Source organism: Catharus ustulatus, chromosome 8 (assembly GCF_009819885.2).
Source record: "Catharus ustulatus isolate bCatUst1 chromosome 8, bCatUst1.pri.v2, whole genome shotgun sequence".
In the NCBI taxonomy this organism is placed as follows: Eukaryota; Metazoa; Chordata; class Aves; order Passeriformes; family Turdidae; genus Catharus; species Catharus ustulatus.
In genome coordinates, this window is record NC_046228.1 from 17,919,753 (window position 1) to 17,941,564 (window position 21,812).

General features: G+C 40.9%; 1 protein-coding gene across 1 annotated transcript in view; it reads right to left on the reverse strand.

Annotated features, from left to right (window-relative positions):
• The window catches only part of WDFY4 (WDFY family member 4), a 128,156-nt gene continuing 106,344 nt past the window's right edge, over nt 1–21,812 (reverse strand). The window contains exons 52-62 of the mRNA XM_033066622.1: nt 19,410–19,563; nt 17,712–17,803; nt 12,964–13,176; nt 12,290–12,437; nt 11,694–11,851; nt 9,983–10,141; nt 6,453–6,632; nt 4,270–4,452; nt 3,609–3,696; nt 1,287–1,398; nt 1–369 (exon numbers count right to left, since the gene is read on the reverse strand). Of these exons, the coding sequence (XP_032922513.1) occupies nt 303–369; nt 1,287–1,398; nt 3,609–3,696; nt 4,270–4,452; nt 6,453–6,632; nt 9,983–10,141; nt 11,694–11,851; nt 12,290–12,437; nt 12,964–13,176; nt 17,712–17,803; nt 19,410–19,563 (1,554 nt within the window). The 3' untranslated portion in view covers nt 1–302. The remainder of the gene's footprint in view (nt 370–1,286; nt 1,399–3,608; nt 3,697–4,269; nt 4,453–6,452; nt 6,633–9,982; nt 10,142–11,693; nt 11,852–12,289; nt 12,438–12,963; nt 13,177–17,711; nt 17,804–19,409; nt 19,564–21,812) is intronic.

The window sequence follows — 21,812 nt, forward strand, 5'->3', positions numbered from 1 at the left end:
TGAAATACAATGTATCATGTCAAATTCAGTATCTAAAATAACATTTTAAATACAAAAGTTTTCCCAAGACAAATACTATAAAAATCTCATTGTCTATGTGCGTATCTGTCAGTTTTTCTCACAACTTTGGGGTCCAGTGTCTGATTTAAATTATGCTTGACTGCAGGGTCAGTCCAACAGCTCCCTTAAGATTCAGTCCCAAACCAGAGGCATCCTGTTTCTCTGGTTCTCTCATGCTTTGAAGGGTAAATTTTCTCTCCATCCAAAAAGTTGAAAGCACAAGAACTCTTGGCTATTTCTTCTTACCCATCCACAGACCAACAGCAGAGTCTTCCCCAGTCATCACCAACTAGGAGCTTGGAGGAATTTCTTGATAAAGAAAGAAATAGACAAAGAAAAGCATGTCTAAGAAGATGATGAAAATAGGATCAAGGTTTTTTCAGGAGTGTACATTATCTTTAAAGTTAAAATTGAAAACCTATGTTAGAGAATATTCAGAATTTGATTCTTCAAAGATTGAGCTTAGAATTGGGTCCAAAATTTCCTAGAGTTCAGTGGATGATTTGGGGACAACTTAACCAGATCAGAAGCTATTACCCTTCTCTGAGATTCTATGGATGTTAAATAATCTGTCCAGATTCAGAATTCAGACTTGTTAGCACGATGTCCTGGTTTCAGCCAATGAAATCTCTGCTGTATGCAGTGCCACCAGCCCTTATGAAACTAACCCTCGCCCAAATGTTCCCCCTTTCAATGCACACCAGCATCACATGAACCGCTCTAAATCTGAGCATGCAGAATGCAGGAACGTTTTATCAACTGCCAACATTTCAACACTTTTGGAGAAAGAGACAGTAACAGTTTTACAGGACATCATAACATCCTGGAGTAGGAGATAGCAACAGAAATTACAGCCAGATGACTGCAGGAGAGGCTTGAGTAAACTAAAATACTGCTGGTTGTGCAAACTGAGAGGAGCTGAACAAAGTTGTCCTTTGGGCAAAAACTTCCTGTTCACATTTTAAGGAGGTAGTATCTCCAGTAGCTCCTGAGATAGGAGTTGTTTCCGTGTTGCAGAGATGGTGTAGCAGCTATTCTGGCCAAAACTCACTATGGCAGCTGGCTTGACTCTTATCTGTCCAGGGACTCCCCCAGCATCCTTCATTAATGCACCTAGCCAGGCCAGCCCCTTGAGGGGCTGCTTTAGGCTGCAAGAGGTCAGACTGACCTCTCAAAACCCCCAAACAGAAGGAACAGCCTGAGCCCAGCCCTGGTGATGGCCCCACCTGGACACGGCCAGCGCCGTCACCGCCGGGCTCGTCCTGCTCGCCTTGCCAGTCAGGGCAACGCTGGGATTCAGCTCCCGACAGAGAACAAGATGTTTTCCACACTTGTTACCTGTTGGGTGGTTTAAAAATAAATATTTAGAAAGTGTCTAGGGGGCAGCATGGATGGGATTGTTATTATTTACGGTCAGCAAGTTGTTAAGTTGAGAACAAATATATTTAATCTTGGCCCGTGCTGTTGCAAAATAGGCCCATCCCAATTTAATTTGTGGCTATGATAGTTACATGTGCTGACGTGCGGCTGTATCAATTGTGTGCTAAATTGGATTTGTGTATTATTGCTTTCTAAATTGCATGCCTAGTTCAGCAAAATTGTTCATCAGTTTTCACTGGCTCTGTGCTTAATAAGATGCCCCACAATACTTTGCTGCCAGGATATAATACAGCCCATAATTGCCTAGTAAAAAGAAATTACATAAAGCCCTGGTATTATCAACTTATCTAAATCTGCTCATAACAGAACCAATAATTAAATGCTGCGGACATTTCACATACACACACACGAACACACGCACACCTAACAACATAACTCAATCACAGTTACTCTGGTCTTTTTAATGACTGTGTTTTGTATTAATTTTATTTTCTTTAACGCACAGAATGAAATGTGAGAATATTTGGTCATTTAAAATAATTCCGAAGTCATCTGAATAGGTTAAGGGAATATGACCCTGCTTTGATTACACCTCTCAACTGTTTATTAAAGAATGCTGTTCCCAAATACATCTGAAAACATACAGCCTTATGTTCATGTGCAAACAGGTGTTGTCTCTACAGATCACCAGATACCTGGGATATGGTCCTCTTGGAAAAAAAACCACAAACAAGAGTGTTCTGCTGTCCTCCCATGGATGTCTTTTAAGTCTTCATTTAGAAAACTGTTTAAGATGCACATTTACAAATAGCTAAAATATCAGTCTGTTAAAAAACATGCATATGCAATTATGCCTGAAAAGACCTGCCATGGGAAGTCATAGACAAGAACTTCAGAAATTCTTAAATCAAAGCAGACTTTTCTATAGGTAAAGACAATCCACAAAATGAATACAGAATACCACAGCAATTTTGGAAAGAATGTTAAGTCTTTTGGCTTTGACTTATTGACAAAGCAAACTTCGATTAGAGATGAGAACAAAAACAAATATGAAATTACCACAGTCAGACTATCTTACATATGGCATCTCAGGTGTTCTTACACCTTCCCTAGAAGCATCTGGCTTAGGCTACTCTGAGGCATGACAAAAGGTCTGATAAACATCAGGTTAGGGCATTAAACATACAGAGGCATATTGGAAATATTTTCACATAGCAATCTAAGTAATGTTAAAGCCAAGTTCCATGAACAGCACTTCTGAAGATCTCTGTGGTAATGCCCAATTACTGTATAATATCTTTTTTTTTTTGCAGATGTTACATCTATGGCTCTATATTTATGCAAATTGCATGCCTAAAATTGAAGTAATAGAGAATGTCTGTAATGAGGACCATGGCAAATAAGTGGAGTAAATTATACATAATAACACCACAATTCCTTTCTCTTAGAAGAAGCGTTGGGAAAAGAAGAAAGCTGTGCTATTTAGGATGTGCCTTTAAAGCTTTCTGACAGGTTTCAGCTCCTGTATTTGTTAGCACAGGGAAGTGAGGTTGAGCTGTTTTTAGTACCAGTCAACACCACAGTCCCACAATCCTATTAACCTCAGCTCTGTGAGAACTCCATGGTATCAGCTTCAGCTGCACACAGCCTTGAATAAACAGTTCTAAGATCTAGGGTCTGCTGCTGGCCTCCCACCAGTTTGAAGGGCCTCTGACTTCTTTTTAGGGGGCAAAGACAACAAACTTCTCTGTTCCATCCCAGAGCAGGATCTGGCACTGCCCACTCTGACATGATGCCACAATACTTTACTACAAACCATCAGCAGAGGGGCCAAGCCAAGGCAGTGGACTTTTTGGAGCCAGGACTATTTCCAGCCATTGGTTTCACAGGTTCATGCAGAAAAGTAGTCTTCTGAGGCTGACAGAACCCCTGAGAGCCTGGGAAAAAGCCTTCAGCTCCATCCAGGTGTGCCCATGAGATGGCTGGCTCAGGTGTGCTCTGTCTCCAAGGTGAGGCAGTTGCCACCCACCACTGCTGCTGGTCAGACCAGTTGCCCACACCATGTCCCCTTCACACCACCGTGCTCACAGCCCCTCTTGTTCCCCACAGCCAAGCAAGGCTTGCAGCACTGGTCACACTGCAGGTCCCAGCCCACCCTGTGGCCGTACCTGCGCCGCCGGGCTCTTCAGCCGCGCCGCTCTGCACTCTCAGTCCAGCACCTTGCTCTGGGGTGTTGCTGTATTTCATCTTCCACAGCTGGGCCAGGCAGGGGGCAAAAATGGAAAACAATAAATATGGATTGCAACAATGAGAGAAAGATTCAGCTCCTTCTTCTCAGCAAGCGTAGGGAATTGGATTTCTAACACCAGAAGAGGATTTTGCAGCTCTCTCCCTCTGTCACTGTGCTGCAGGGTGTCACACTGCAGAGAGCTGGTGGGGTGGCAAGGCTGACACACTATTGAAAATCCCACTAACCCAGGAAGTTCACCTACCGTACTGGAGGCAGAATCAGCAGTGAATTCCTACTCACAAGAAAGGAGGACTTAGTTTGCTGAGCTGTGAACTCTCAGAAACCATAGTCAAACATGTTTCTGAGGAGTGATAGAATTCTTGCTTTCAGAATCACCGCAGAATCACATTTTCAAAATTCTCCCTGAATGGCAAGAAGTCCTCTTGTCAGGAGGATAGAAGTTGATAGGAAGCAAATATTTTACTCTGATTTTCATTTTCTCTGCCGCACTGTTAAGAAAGTGGCATGGGCTTTTAGTAGCTGTGTCCCTCCAGTCTACAATGAACCAGGATTCCTTTTCCTCTCTCCCATCCACCTACCCTCACCACCCCATCTGTGCTTCCTGTGACCATGATGCTGCGTGTGTCCCAGTCCATCACTTCAGCAAAGCAGCAGCAAACGATGTGGCAGGAGGGGCTGCAGGCAGTGCTGATGCTTGCAAGAAGCTGGCCATTGACTGTCCACAGGTACAGGCAGGACCCCGCACAGGAGAGAATGTCACCCTGCAACACAGCAAGAGGCAGTGTCTTCAAGTCCTACACTCATAACATTTAAATGCTAATTAGAAACTGCTGAATTGCTCTGATTTAAATTCTGACCATTGTTTGTCTTCTGGGCAGATGATATAAACCAGACAAAGTAAAAATTACTTTTTTTTTGTTGTTCCATGATAAATTCTGACATTTTTGCAACACAGAAACCTGAAACAACTGTCTCAGATTTAGCAAGAAAAAAGTTTTTTAAATTACTTAATGACATGTTCCCTTTCTGTTTTGCATAAAATCCAGGTTTTTAGAAAAAAAGCAGATTGACAGACTGACCTAGCTACTGTCAGGGACAGGGGCTGTGCACAAGCAGCACCTAGCACAGGTTCTGGGCCAGGACTAGTGCTTCTATAAGTTTTACAAATAAGCATTCTCTGAAACAAGGACGTGGTGTTCACCTACTTAGGAAGCCTTTGGTGATTTCACAATCCTCCTCTGCCCCTCACAGGGAGCTCACTGTCATCGCATTTCTGCTCTGTGTTCTGCATTTGACCAATGACCAGCTCTGCATCCAGTGACCTGCACTTGTGATACAGAAAGCATCCTTTGCACAGCCCCTCTCCCCTCCATTCCATGCAGTTCCAGCCTTACCAGAGGCTGCTTATAAGGAGCAAATACGCAGGTAAGTGCTTAGGGAAACACACAGAACCAAGAACCAATGCTGCAATTGTAAATGATCTAATCTAATCTAAAGTGCATTTTGATCAAGTTATCAATTGAAATTCTACATAATTTTTCTACTCTTGATCCACACTAAGAATCAGTTAAATAGAACCTCATCAGCAAAGTCATCTGATTCTGAGAAAGGACAGTGTGTCCTTAAGTTAGCAGTGTGTATCTGGTTTAAGTCAACAAACACCTTACTTCACCCCTGCCTCATTTGGGGCCAGGGCTCTTCACACTGCTGGGCAGAATTCTGAAGATAAAAAATGATAGCTTGTCCAAAAGAGAGCTGCCAATAATTCAAGAGATTAAATTTCAGCTACCTTATCTGCACGAGAGTACATGATGTCCAGGCATTTGGCAATGAACTACAATGCTTTCCAGGCCTGGATCAGGGATTTAAAGCTGACTGAAATAATTAGTTACAGCAAGCTTTTACAATTCTCCTTAGTTTATGAACTTTTTGGGACAGTTCTTATCTTGTTTCTATGTTACAAAAATACCATGAGGTTTGGATCTATAGATGGAACTTATAGATGCTCAAGCAACTCCAACAATCACATAATGAAGAGCTAATAAAATAGCGTTCTTATTTCACCAATTTTTTTTTTTCTTCAAAACTTTGCCTTGAACCATTCTGAATTTTTTCAGGAAAAAAATCTTGCTGCCAATCATGTAATTTTGTGTCAATCAAAATACTGTAGAACAAGGGAAACACTTTTTTTTTTCTGTTTTCGTGTTCCTCTAGACATGCATGCAATTCTGGCCAGGCACAAACTTCAACAGTTATACCCATGGCTGTCAGGAGCTCTCCCCACATCTGGGAGTAGAAAGGAAAGCAAAAAGCCAACATTGTCACTGCAAAGATGTAAGGCACTTGCCAGCTGAGCGGGCAGACTGCAGTCTAACATGTCTCAGCTGCATGAATGTGCAGCCAGGATGAGGCTCTGCTGCAAGAATGTCAGGAGAAATTAATGAAATAACAGGGCAACAAGGTTATGGGTAAGCCAAATCCAGGAGGTACTAGGGTAATACTTCATGCTCCATAAACTAAAAGTTGTTTAATCCTGCTGTCTCTCTATCCACAGATGCTTCTACTTAGCTACTCAGTCTAAGATGTTGCTTTTAGTGCTCGCCTCTCATCATTAACAACACTATTAGCAATCTCTCTAGAAAGAAAAAAAATCAATGTTATCAGACTCTCAGGATGTTTTTATGTTGGGAAAAGCACCCATTACAGTATCATGAAATGTTCATGGATGCATCAGAAGGAAGATGATAAATGAAGATCTTACTGTTGAATTGTTGATGGCAAGAGAGCGGAGGCTTTCCTGGTGGGCAGGAAGCTGGTTTATGAACGTCAGCTGGTTCAGGTCCCAGATGATGCAGCTCCTGTCATCGGATCCACTCACAAAGATGCTGTAGGTTACAGATGCAGCAAGGCAGGTCACTGCCTGAGTGTGTCCATACAAAGCCTGGTGGGGAAAACCCAACCAATAAACCACAGCAGATGGTGGGTGATTTACTAGGGAGCCACAGTCCTACCTCATTTGCTTAGTAAGAACCAGCAATCTAGTCATTCTTTGCAGAGCTGAAGAGGGAATGAGGGGGAAATACCAAAGGATATTACAGAGAAGCATCCTTGTCCTCAACTCACAGTTGAAGAAAACTGAGGGTCCAAGAGATTATATGACTTGCCCAAATTACACAGTGATTCATGGCCCTTGGCCATGTCTTCAGACTCTAAGACAGTGCTTTGTGCACTGAAATAATAATTTTTCACTTTGGTCCATGCAGTTTTAACTAAAATTTATGATTGGAAATTTCTCAATATTTTAAAAACTTTTTGAAATACAATTTATCAAGATGCATTTCAGTAACCTTCTCACTCTTATATTTCTGTGTATCTGAATAAGTACTAACACATTTCTAACACTGGTTAAGAAGAGAAACAGCATTTATGGAAAATTCTTGCTTTAAAGCCAAGTAGGAGTTCCCTTCTTTTTCATCATTATACAACATTCTTTTTTTGTTGTTGTTTTATAGGTTCAGAGACATAAGGAATGCCCTATTAAACTCAGCCTTATTTAAACAGTTTCTTTTAAAAAGTAACATGCTTTAGGCAATTTAACAGCACAGATAGAAGGCATGGATTGAAGCATACTGCTAACAATTGTTTTATGCAGCATTCTCAAGTGTACACTTCTTCTACATACCCATAGTAAATGACAGTGAAACCTGTAGGGCAACAGAGGAAAAGTCCTTCACAGTGTTCCCAAAAAGCCTTTCAGGGCTCACTTTTTAGCTGCCTTACTGTGAAAAATCAGACCCACCAGTTTCATATTTTGATTTCCCAAGGAAATGCCGATTGCCTGCTGGCTTTCCTTCCATGACATTATTAGCACATTTCTAGGTTCTATCTCAGTTGGAGCAGGGGAGCCGCAGGTACCAGATGACTTTTGTGGACACACCTCATCCCTTTTGCAGCGTGGGACAGCGATGCCCTGCCACTTGCCAAGGTCACCAGGACAAGAGCAATCAAACATGAATCCACTGGGGAAGGAGCTGAGCTGCAGCAGGCTCTGGATTACTGAAGGTGGCCCACAGCTGTGAGGGATGACTTTCAGCTTGGGAGTTACTCCATTCACATGAACTGTCAGCTATAATTACTGGCACAAAATTAGGTCTCTAACTGTGGTTTTCAGAAGTCAGAAGCACTCTCACCTAAGCATGGAAAAGAAGGCTCAGTGATAGCTTTGGACTGGCTGTAGAACATTGTTTTTACAAAGGACTGGGCAAAATCAAGTGCCCATACTTGAGAACTGTGCAAGACTGATGATGCAAAAAAGGCTGGGACAAGGCAGGGTCAAGGGCTCAAAATTTCCTCTCCTTTCTCCAATGCATAAAAGAAAACATATCCAGTGCGAAAGCATCCAACTGCCAAATCAAGCCAAGCTAAGCTCCTGCACAAGCTTCACTAAGACATTGTTCCTCTTTTATTTTAACACATGAAGATCCTACATGGCAGTGAAACACTTTAAATACAAGCTGAGTGTGGAAGAGAGGGATAGACCTGCACACAATTACAATATCAGCTTCAACCCAGCAGTCTCAAGGCACATTCATGAAAAACATCTCATGCTTTTGGCTCCCTACATCTTTTCATTATCACTCTGCAAAGACTGACAGATTTTTCCTTAGTGGGAAATATCCTGCAGCATATTTGCATAAGGATCTCAAGGCTTATTTCCAAGGTATTTTAACAAATATCAAAAGACAAAAAAGAAGGCCAGCTTCACTGCAGGAATGTTTGTCCATGAAAACTTAAACCAAGTTTGACCATTCAGCTTAACTGGCTGACAAGGACACAGACACTGTACAGACAGGCTCCACACCTTCCTGAGAGGTCTGTGAGGCACAGAGCACACCTTGCTCAAATGTTTCATTTGGCCCAGAAATTCTGGCAACTGGATTGCACAGATCCCTCTGCCAGTAAATTGCACGGATCAATACACTCAATCTTTAGTGTTCCACAAAACTCTGGAAGCAGATCCCACTAGAGAGGCAAAAGCTCCTTTTTCTGCAGAAATATAGTTTCTGTACTTTGCTACATTCCAAACCAGAATGTGTTGGTCCCATGAGACAGCTGGTAAGTGAATAGCATCCACTTTATAGCACATAAGCTGTTCTTAAGCAAAGCTCACTCTCTCAGGAAATTTTTTTGTTCAGCAGAAAAAGCAGCCACCATGAAACAGTGAATTACATGAAAGCAGAAAGTAATTCACTGGAAGACATTTAGAACCATAGTTCAAGTTTACATCCAGTCCAGACAGTCATAAAAATAAAAAAAAGCCTCTTCTAGCAAAGTAAAGGAAAAATACAGAATTTGTTATTGCATGATCTCATACCACTTTGTGGATTTTGGGTAATACCAAATTAATCACAGTGGAATACATCAGCAAAGCTGATTTTAGATTGTTAAAGACATTATAATGCAGATAAAAGACAGCCTCTTTGGTTGCCTGAAACTCAGACTGACCCCTGACTGGTATCATTTAGATGCTGATAAAATTATTGCTTATGCTTTTCTCTACTGCTAGTCCCTTCATTTCTATGTTCATGTTCTCCTTTGGAATCATAACTGACTGGATTAAAAGGTCATCAGATCTTGTCTCATATTTCTGTCTTCTACAGCATTAAACATCATAAACCTCAAAAGAGAGGATGCTCTGAAACAGTTTCCCCTGCTAATTTCAACACAAATTGCAACAAGGGCTTTGGATAATGAGGACAAAAACTATAGCATCCTTATTGGATGCATCCCTCCCTCACAGAGTGACAGATAAACCTTTTATGTTCTGAATTCAGGCTGAGAAAAAAGAATCAAGAGCTTTGCCTGGCTGAGCCTTCATCTGCACCAGCTAAGTTTGCAGGATATTTTAAATATCCTGTCCGTTGCTGTAGCAGCCCAGAACAAATTATAAGCATCTCTAGATGATACTTGTTTTTGAAAATAACCCAGGGGCTGCACTTCAAGAGAGGAGAATGTGCCTTATCTTTATTATTTCTTTTATCATGATGAACTTTGAAAATGCTACTAAAGGGAAAAAATCCACCAAGTGGCACTAATAGCTATGAGCTGGTGGTATAAGGCATTTTATCAGCTCCTGCCCTGATACAGACTGTCACATGATAATGCTTATTACTGCCTTTTTCCTGCCTTCTTATTCAACAAAGGTGCTACTTCTGACAATCATCCGAGAGATAAAAACCTTATCTTCTGAGTTTCATTAAGTTTCCATAGCTGAGGAGCCACAGCACTTACCTGTCTCAGGTTCAGACATTTCACTTTGTCCTTGACCAGGGAGAATTCCCAGACACACACAACTGAGCTTGTTCCAGATGTGATTAGGGTAGTTGCTGAAGGACACACTGCACAGAGGCACTTTCCCCAGTCTGCCATGCACTCAAATGTAGTCACATTCTGTTCAAGAAAGCATCTCTATGTCAAATGCTCATCTGGTGATACCATGTATTTACTATGACCAAATGACAGATTCAATTTTCAAAACTGACCCTCCATATTTTAAGTCTAAGAAAGAAAAGCTCATCATAACCAATCTCTATGTGAGTACAGCTGTGAACATATGGACATGCTGTGCCATCTTCCAGGGGCTAAACAGGAATGCCGAACAAAGTTCAGTATCTTACGTCTTAGGAGATCTGGATCCTGATTCCTCTTGTGCCACACTTCCTACACAACTTCAGGAAGGTTGTTCTGCCATCATATTGTAAAAGAAGGTAAACATTCCATGTAGATTAAAAAGAAGTTTCAGGTCTTGATGACTGCTGCTAACAGAGTTACTGCCAGGCCCTGCAACCTGGCCTCATCTGGATTGAAAAGCCAAAAGACAAAGCACTAAATTCTGTTCTGTGCTCTGTTAGCAGCACTCAGATCAGCCTAAAGCAGTGTCAGGTTCATTACACACTGCTACAATTACAGCACAAGCATCCTCCGGCACATTCTGCATTCCCTCTCCCCACACAACCAGGACAACACCGTGGTGCCAATGATTCTGGTGCAGCTGGATGGCAGAGCTACAAAACCCCTACCACAGACAGAACAAACCTTTACCTACTTACAACAAGGACTAAAGTTTCTGATAATCTCATGCTCACTGGCACTGTTGATCCAGAGAAAATTCAAACTGGACTCAACTCTTACTCACAAGGACTGTGTCATCACACACACTACGCTCAGTGTCACCCCAAGTTTTGAAGTGACAAACTAAATAATTGATGCCTGCAGCAACACTGTGAACTGCTAAGCACTGATTTTATTAGACAGGGAGCAGAAATTAAAATATATCTCATGGCTTTTTCATTTCTGTTGACTTTGGGTATGTCTGTAAAAACATAATGAATGCCACTTGAACAAATATCCAAGTCACTATCTTGCTGAATTACACATTAGGCTATTCTGGTACCTAAGCTAACTCAGAATTCTTTGCATAACATTGTCCCAAATACATTAAAAAATCAGTGTATTTGTGGTAGAGGAAGAAACTAGATCTATCAAGTGCCCTAACAAGCAGTGTGAAGATATACACCATTTATTTTTAACAGCAAAGGAGTATTAACTTCATTATTTTGAATGAATGCACTGAGCTATGCTGGAGCCAGAAGGGAATTGACAGATGGTTCTGTCTTAATTCCAGCAGAAATTTCTGCACAATGAAATTTCTAATCAGTAACCAGACCTTGTGATGTCCTTACGACCTATGGACAACACAATCACTGGATGGAAAACTTGAGATAATTTAGATGCAAATGCAGATGATGTTTTTCAGCAGTGTAAAATGATTTTACACTATCTTGAATATCCAACTTGAGATTCCTTAAGAAGCTTGACTGTGAGAAAGTCCTGTACAGCATCCTCTGAAATCAGCTCTCCAACAGCCTCTGAAAAGGGTGCCCAAAGCAAAGACCACAACATATAATTAATTTCTTGAATTCTTAGAGTTTGTCTTCTTTACCTTCTCAGATCCATAGTTGCCAAAGCAGCAGGTGAAGTCCTCAAATCCCCAGCAGAATGTTTTGCTCCAAAGAGGAGGAATCAAAATTTTATTTTTTTCGACAGCCAGAATGCCTTTCTCTGTATGAACAATGTGCCCAATAGCTCCCTTGGGGTAGTCTGTCAAGACAAAAAAAATATATATTTCTGTTGGGTTTAGAGCACTCATGTTAAATTTTCTCCTCGTGTGTGAGGCTGGTGAGTCTCACATCTGGGCTCAGTGTGTGGCCAGGCCCACAGACAGAAATCCCCTCTGAAACTGAGATTCCACACACACTAGTGGAATTGCTCCTCTCCAGTGGACTGCATGAATCCATGCAGACAGGGTGATGTCTTAAACAGAAAAATCTGTTCCAAACTGCAATTGAAGTTTGAAGAAGTTTTAGTGCCCTCTCCTAATACAAAGATACAAAAATCACAATTGGCAGAAGGGATCTTGATTGAACCAACTTGTACAAAGCTGTGTGACTACTTTTGTGATGTTGAAAATCCAGATTCATCCTATCCAAGAACTGTGTACTTGTTAGCTCAGAAAATGGATCACAGCCCCTGCAGCACCTTTTATGGTAATTGGTGAGAGCTTCAGATTTTGCAGACTGCTCACAAAAGGAGGAAGAATTCCACTTGAGTGAAGGAACAGCCCAGTCTCTCTTCCTGCTGAACTTTTCCCTTGAGCATTCCTAGATGGATGTGGCTTCGTGAAGAGCTAGAACAAAGGAATGTAATTGAAAAATAAATCTCTATTTGCAAGACCATGCAGGAGAAACACCTGTTTAAATCATTAATCACAGACTCCAGGACTGCCATACATGACCATCTCAATTAAAATAAAAACTTATACATACTAGGTTTTCATCAGACTACATCCCTCCCTCAGGGAGGGACAAAAGCTAATCCCAGCAATTCTGGAGAAGAAAGAAAAGTGCAGGTGAGACTTTGAGCTGAGTTTGAGATGATTAGACCCACTCCAGACTAGTGATCACTGGTGTCACTGTACTGAAGGAGCAGAACCCAGAGCTGATGCTGCAGCTGTGTGGCACACAGCAGGAGAGCATGGTTAGGAATGGGGGTGCATTCTCATGTAGCACACAATCTGGAAAAGCCTACAGCTCATCTTTCAGCAGATTTACATCTGAAGATGTTTCTGATTTAAGTTGCTATTACTGGTTTCCAGTCAAAATACTGTAAGATCAAGATGGATTATGTTCTTTACTTTCATGATAAAGTGGTACCTGCTTTGGTATCTGTCCAAAGTTGCTGATAAATCCCAGGATAGTGCTCTTAATCAGAGGATCTTTAATGTTGTTGAGGTCCATCTTGTCTCCATAGAAGTAAGGGTGGTAGGTGTTCACTGCCTCCACTGCAGCTGAGCCATGCTGCTTGTGGCCAAAAATAAGGTCTATCCAGCGATGGAGGTGTGCACTGACATAGTCACTTTCCAGTGCCTGAAACCAAAACAAAATGACTTAATTCACAGACTGTATCCACTACAAATGCATTACTGCTTTCCAATCTTGCTGGAGACAAATTCTCTGCAAGACTTTCATCACGCTTTCAGTTCCTCCAGTACCACCATTCTCAGCACATCCTCATGAAACACTGAAAGAGACTGAACTGGACCCCCAGAGGAAAGAGAAGGACAGAGTTCCACATGTTTGACTTCAGAGACACCAGGAGCAATATCCTCAGAGACAGCACAGGTGGGCTCCACAAAGTAAAATGAAAGCATTCCACAGATCTTGGCACCCGCAGTGATTGGCACATGGCTTAATAGGACCACAATGAACAATTACTACTGGACAAGAGATGCTACAAGGTAATATATCCACCTAAATGTGGGCTCTGTAGAAAGCTCAATGCAATCCCAGAGGAAAACTTGTGCTTGGAAGACCCAGACAGCAAGTTCATAAGCAGGGGACACAAGTTCAAGCTGAACCTGTGCCCACGACCAGGTTATCCAGTCTTACCTGTGAGGCTTCACTAAATACTAATGCTCCTGCCATCACCTGCCTCACCAAATTTCTGTGTGTTCTCAAACAGCCTTGCCCAATGATTCAAGCAGCAGTGTCAAGCATTATTAAAAGCACTTTTCTATCTCTGAATCATTTGACTGAGTAATCCCTGATGTTCAGTGAAAGGTCTTCCAAGCAGACCAGCCCACCCAAAGCACAGCAGAAATAAACAAACTAATGGAATCCAGAACAATGGCTCATTTCACAGAGCAGCCAGTTGCCCAGTGCAGCTGGTGTAAATGACCCTGCCCACAGCTATAATGATCACAGGGCAGCTCACAGAAGAAGCACAGTGCACAATCTGTCCCTGAACAGACTCAGAACTCATTAATAAAAGCAGTTAGTCCATGAATTACAAACTGTAAATTTTGACTGGCATTCCTGCCAAAGCAAAACAAAGCAACTAACAGAGCTGTAACTGTGCAGCCTCTCAGTATTTCACTGAGCACCATGGCAAGCCAAGCCAGGGAGGGAGAACTTGTGCTTTAGGGAGGAAGTAAATACATTTATTTAGTGAACTAGATCCCTAACTTATAAAGCATGAAACAGGAAGCTGTTCAGAGTTTTATATCAAGAACAATTCTTTGCTCTCATATTGTTGAAAGCAATAGTCAAATCTCAGAACAGTGTCAACCTCTATCTGTTTTATGCACAAAACTCATTGTGAATCCTCCTAAAAATGGCCACAATACCAGCAATTGATCCCTCCAGCCTTTTGGATGATTTCAGAGGAGACAGAAACCTTCATGTTTCAGAATTCAAGATCTCTGACTCTTCACTTCTGGGTTAGACAAAGTCTCCCAAGCAGGTTAATTAAGATGTTTTGCATTCCCCTCTGGAGTACCTGGTATCAGCTATGGCTGAAGAGACAATACTGCACTGACTGTAAGGAAATCTGATCATGTCTGGCAAATTATTAAGAAGACAAGTCTATAAACATGATCTTTAATTTGCTAAGCTATTCCTATTTGAGATTTAAATTAATTTATCAGCTGTGCCAATGTTATTAAATACTGCAGCCCAGTGGAAGCAGTTGTGTAGACAAATGGTAGAGAGCACCCTGAATCCACATTAAATGCACTCTGGGGGCTTTATTTCCAACTACATCCAGACTGCTCATGCAGGCTGAATGCTACCAGCATCTGGAGCACACAACTTTTCTTTTCAGAAAAAAGAAATCAGCTTCAAGAGTGCAGCTTTTTTTTTTCATTTAATCCAAACAAATCTAGTTCACACAATCTGAGGTCATGCTATGGTGAGAGCAAACCCATGCTAAGCAGGGATGACTGTAGTTTCATTTCCAAACTGCACCATTACTCCAAAGCACAAGGTAAAAGCAGATTTCTCATTGTATCCAAGTGCCTTTGGAGTGTTACACAAGCAGTAAGGAGCTCAGTAGTTTACACTCCAAACAAGCCACAACAGAATAGACAGGATGTCTCCCCACGTCTTTCTTTAAAAAGCATCAGTGTAAAATTGCAGCATCTTTCAGTCATCCATGGCTTTTTGTCTGCAGCACAGCTGGTAGGGAAGGACAGTGCTGCATTTCCCATGTTTGGGGAAGTGGAAAACAGAGATTGAGCACCTTGGAAAAACCACAAGACAGAGCAGTGAAAGAAACCAGACAGCCCCAAAACCTCTATGCCTTCCATGGAGCCTCTGAGGAATATGAGGGAACTTGCATATTTGACCTCAATGGCCAAAACCTATTTGCAACAGGTAGGAGACAGGGCATTCACTGGACTCAACTCTTCATTTTAGCAAGGACTGTACTTCCAGCAGCAAGTCTACAGAGCACACAAAACTTAAATGAGGATCTCCTTCCTCCTAGTAAATATATCATCATGTGGTTATGGGCATTGACAAAAGCTCAGATCTGTTTTCCCTTCCATCATCTTTCAGTGTGAGCAGAGTTCTGAACCTCTAAATCACTCTCTACACAGCTTCAGAGATATCTGTCTCAGTAATTATTATTGTGTATGCACAGGAAATTATGCATTCTGAACACTGCTTTTAAACTATTTCAGTTCTTTGGCAAAAAAAAAGAACTCTGGTGGATGATTGCATTTTCAAAATTATTGAAGACAAAATTTTTAGGAGGTTATCCATAACAAAAGTTATCCATTTCAAATTAGGTAAAGCAGCAAGACAGAAATTTTACTTCCTTTAAATAATTTTTAGCATTGTTCTGACACAGATGTAAAGTGAAGTGTTCAGGTCATAAATTCAAAATAGAAACTAAAGAGAGCCTCTTAATCTCTTAAATGAAAAGATGAAATATCTCACTATATAATCAACAGTCACACTATATAAGCAACAGTCATTAAAAAAAAAAAAAAAAAACCAAAACAAAGGCAGTATTATTGCACTAAAAAAAGTAGGCATGCACAGGCTCAGATCATATCCATGTTCACTCACAGGAGTAACCTGAGTGTGTGTGGATGAAACCAGAGTTGAACTGGCTCTCTCTCATACTCAGTCATTCACAAGCCAAAGAGTTTGCAGCATCAGGAACCTTCCATACCTAAGGGGAGGCCTACAAGAAAGCCAGAGAGGAACTTTTTACAAGGGAATGTAGTACAGGATAAAGGGGAATGGATTTAAACAGAGAGGGTAGACTTACATTAGGTATTAGGAAGGGATTGCCCGCTGTGAGGGTGCTTAGAATTTAGAACAGATTGCAATTGTGGATGCTCCATTCCTGAAAATATTCAGGGTCAGTTTGGATGGGGCTTTGAGCAGCCTGGTCTAGTGAAAGGTGTTCTGGCCCATGGCAGAGGGGCTGGAACTAGGAACTTTAAGGTCCCTTCCAACCCAAACCATTTTATGATTCTATGAAAGTAATGGAATCTTAGTGGGAGCATCGTGGTTGCTGTTAATGGTTCAGAGAACAGTGAAGAAAAGTATTTACTTTTACTAAATAAGAGTATGACCCTGGTTTTGTTCAAAAGAAGAAGTTAGGGTAGTAAGGAGGTCAGAGGATTTAAGCCAGCAGTTGGAGAGGTCAGCTAAGGAGAGGCTAATTTGGAGATACCAAAATAGAAAAGATGGTTGTATCCACAGGCTTGGATGCAACCACCTACAAAGTGATTATTGAGAGAGAAAGTTGAAATCCCAAGGGCAGGACCTGCAGGGTGGAGGTAAGAAGAACCCAGAGGCAAAACCTGAAGCAAACATGACAAACCAGGATAATGTAATGCCTTGAAAAAAATCATGGGCTGTAAGTTTAGCCCCACCAATGGTAACACATGTATTCATCACAGCTGTACACAGCAACAGTCAGTGTGCACTCACACATGCAGCTCACCCAAAAAAATCTGATGGGGTCCTGCAGGAGCACTAGAGAGACCTGCACTGTGATACTAACGCTGCAAAATCTGAGTTCAATTCAACAATCTTCATACAGAATGCTCTTGCATTCACTTTTATGTAGATGACATCACATGGAAGACTTTCTAACTATTAATAGATAGCACTAATTGCAGTAAGTCTCAGGACCTTAGAGCTATTTGCTTTCAGATTGCCAAGGCTGACTCCATTAAGGGCAGAGAATTACATTAGGTTTCCCCCCTCTAACCCCCAAAACATAAAAAAAAAACCCTTTAGTTCTAGCATGACTCAGAGATGGAAATAAATAATTTAAATAAACACAAAGATTATTAGCAACAACATGGAACTGTATGCATATAAATTCCTGTGCATTATATTATGTTCTGTTACACTTGTGGGCTGAGATATTTTCATGCCACAAACCTGCATATAATCCACATCTGGTCTGGAAAGTTTGCTTTGATTCAAGGTGAATTGTTAGGCATAGAAACAGACATGCAAAGTTCAGAATCAACACAAGCTTCACAAAGGCAGGATGCATTTTGATCTAACATTTTCATTTGTGACTGTGGCCTTCAGAGCTTCATGTTCAGTGGGACTCAGGTAGGATTTTGTCACAAATCTTTATATTCACTGACCTGTCTGTGCAGGAGAATGAATTTATGGGGGTCCCCATCTGCCCAAGGAGGAAGCTGCACATCTCCCAGCACTGTTCCATCCTGCATGCAGCCTGCAGGAATTACAAAGGGAGAATCCAAAACAAGAATCAGACACACTGAAGATAGGGACAACTTTACTAAAACACTGAAGTCAAAGGAAATTGAGGTGATTTTCCCACATGCGGTTTCAGGTTCATAAAATTTAGCACCACAGGAGACTGAAGAACCAGGGTTCTGGGATTTCTAATCCAGTAATAAAGCAGTGAGAAGATGTTCTAGTAATTGTCACTAATGCAGTAAAAACATGCATGTCCTCAGTACAAACTGCTTTAGTACAGAATGCAAATGCAGACAAGACAAATGTGTTTGCACAACTTTCTTTTTATACATAATCCTGGGGCCTAACTGCCAAATATTCCTACCAAAGCAGCCACTGAGAGGGATTTTGTTCTCAAGTCCTTTGCAACCTGATTCCTTCCAGAAGATGAGCATATGTTCCTAATTCAGAGCACAGTGTTGTGCAATTGGATGAATTCACATCTAAATTGAGGTTCAGGTCTGGGACCACAAGTTTCCCTACAATTTAGCAGCAAACAGATTTGAGTTCTTGGCTTTGCCTATTTTAAAATCTTCTTGTATATTTGCTCCATATTGGCAAGATTCTGGTGTCATTTGGATGTCCCCATTCAATTCCACTCAGGTCAGTCTGCATTTTGATTTTAGCCAGGTTTTGTTTCTTGGCCTCCTCTCAGGAGGAAACTACCCTAATTCTTTTTTATCTTTTAACAAACTTCTAACAGGTTTTTTTTCCTTATTCTTATATATAAATATAAACTTTACTATCTTTTAGTAAGAAATTAATGCCTCATTTCACTGAAACCTTAAATAGAATTATAGCTAGATTTCAATGGGTTAATTTGCCTTTGTTGCCACAAATGCAGGGTTATTCTTTAGGTATTTTTCCTCTGCCTTATTTGTTAACCAACCAGTTTCTATTAAAGAGAGCAGCTTTGCATTGCAAATGTATGAAAGTCCTGTAAAGTGAAGTGAACCAGAACTACCATGCCTATTTCTGAATAGTGTTTTTTCTGGATTCTCTCTGAGCCTTCATCATGGATGCAGGAAGGTCAAGACACAGTGGAAATTCTGAAGGAATTGTGATCTGCTTGAGGACAGGGAAAATATATCAAGTTCATGTGAGTTGTGCAGAACCTTTGAAGATGAGTGTCAGAACATTTGGAAACTAATCACCTTGTAATCTCATGCAGATTAAACAAAAAAAAAATAAAACCACCTTTCACTAACACCATTTAACAACCATTTGACATATCTCCTAAAGAATAACACATTTTCAATAGTTACATGGATGTGATAATACAGGCAAAACTTTCAAAAGCAGTCAACTAGCTTGGTTACATAAAACTCCATTTTTGTGTGACAAAATGTGTAATTCTTTTGCCTAAAAATTAATAGGAACTACTTGCTCCTTCCTGGGCTGGAAACTTGGTTATTCTGACATAATTCAGTTTTCAGAAGCTTGTATTCTTGTAGTGTTATTTGAATAAAAATTGATCTCATCATTAGAAAGACTCACCCACACAGTCCAGGGACCAACTCTCAACATATGATCTGGATCTTTCCTTTTGGAAGGGCGCTAGGCACACTTCTAGAACTCACCAAGTTCAAAGTGATTTGCATTGGTTAGGAACTCTGGCAAGTAGAAGAACTCAGGGGTGAGCTCCCTGACGTCACTCATGTTGTCCCTTGATGCTGATTCCCACGTGCTCTTGACACTGTGAAACATCCGGTCTGCAACATCAAAACTCCCACCCTGTGAAATGGAGACAGACAAAAAGACTTCAGTGTGAGTACTCTGTTAAATTAAAAGCATCTTAGCCAACTTTGCAATGCCCTTTATCACAAAATTGATAAGGGGATGTCTCAAGATCTGTCCCATCTCCATATACTGTGGTCCTGTTAGGAGCTGTCAGTCCTGATTTGTTGATGTGTATGTTGAGAGCACTTAAAGCTTGGATTCTTAGCACAGCCTGCAATAACAGAGCAACAGGAGTCATCATGGGCAGCTTGAGAATATCCCCATGCCCATTTTTAATACTTCTAAAAACAATTAATTTATTTAATCCCAGAGTGATTTGCAAGCAATGGACCACTTCACTTGTGACCCAAACAGTTGCGAACAATCTTATGTGCAATTCTCCTGTGAAAAAAGTCCTTGGAGAAGGGGAGGTTACCACTGAAGTGACATTAATTAGATCCAGGAAAACAGGAAAGACCCAGTGCACAGGAGTGTGCAGGGACTGGTCATTCTGTATGGGAACGAATGAAGAGGGGAGAAAAAAAGAATTTTGGGACCTGGGTTGAGCTGGTAAGTCATGATGGAGGTAAAAAAACTACCTCACATCTTGAGAATATTTGAACAAGTTTAGACTAATGAGAGCCAAGCATTAGACAAAAATGGCCTTAGTTTCCCAGGACATCATTCCAAACTAAGGCCTCAAGAGGAAATTTTTTAAAAAGTATTTACTGAATGAAGGATATATGCCTTTAAAATTAATTATTCCTTCATAATTTCCTAATGGGATTTCAGATATTGTATGCATTTGTGAAAATCCAGGTTTACCTTTACATATGGAACCCTACATGGAGTATAGAAGAATTTAATGTAACATAAAATTTCTATAATAATGGAAATAACCAAATAAAAATCAGTTTGTCAGAAACACCAAACTATTTTAGACGAAAACTGACTTCTTAACTGTATTAAAGTGACAGAATTGAATTGTTTCTCAATACCTAGTTCAGATGCTGGCAGCAGTGCTCCCAGGCTAATATAGATATTTCTCATTGGGGTTAATTAATTTGGATCATGTGTCATGGGACATAACTCTACAGCCCACTGCCAAGGCTCAGGAGAGATTGTCAGAGATGGAATGAGTACCTTTAAATAGTTCTGCAGTACAGTGAACATGTATGAATGATTGCTCACCCTCAACAATTCAATCCTCAGAGCTGCTTCCCTAGGCAAAAAGAATAAACCAGTAGGATTGTATAATGAAGACACTAAAACACAGATGAGGTGCAAGAGTCAATCTGCTAAAGACATGAGATGGAGTCAGATCCTGCCTATGGCTGACCTCTTGGGAAAACAAAACCTTGAGTTAGTTTATTCTCTGCCTGTAGACTGTTCCAGATGAGGAGGATGTTGTACTTCTGCACAGTAACAATCTGCTGAAGTTTTGACTTGCAATCTATCATATAGGCAAACAACATTTAAGCACTGATGCTGTGAGGATGGGATCCCACTCCCATGGATCAGATGAAGCCCAGCAGCAGCTCCCACACGGGTTTCTGATGCTGACAACCACTCAGTCTGGCAACTGCAAGTCAAGAAGTAATTTTTGCCATATCTTTGGTTAGGGAGAAAATACCTTCATGGATAAGTTCTCAGAAGACAGTAGTCAATAAATCCCAAGTGCTGAAGCCCCATTCCTAGCTTGTCTTTCGAGATAAACTCACACCAAAACTTAACGTGTATTCCAGTTGGAAAGATCCCACCCCTCCTTCCCCCAAGGGAAGGCTTCTGGCCCAGCCTCATCTCTAAATGACAGCATAGCTCAGCTTTAGCTCCTTGTCCTTCTTCCTTATACCAGTGACAATTGTGAAGCCTTCCCACACCATTCAAGGGACAGAGTGAAAAAGTGGCTAATCACATGAGCAAGCCTATCTGGAGTTAATCTGATGCACAAGGTCATCTTGCTCTTGATCATTATTAGGCAGGGACCCTTGGAGTCAAATTCAAATTGAAATTAAAACAGAGTAGAAGGAGGACTATAAATAAATCAACAGCTAACAAGTATCTCATTGAAGCATATTAAAGGGCTTTGTATATTTAATCTGCACACAGTGTGCTGTGTCTGGTGGTGATTGATGCTTTTTCATCTTTTTTTGCAGCTTTTATGAGAGCTGGTGGTAATCTCCTGAGAAACAATATGATTTGTAATAAAAAGATTACCTGTATTAAATAAAAATAATATATACATAGGAAATGCTGTTAGCGCG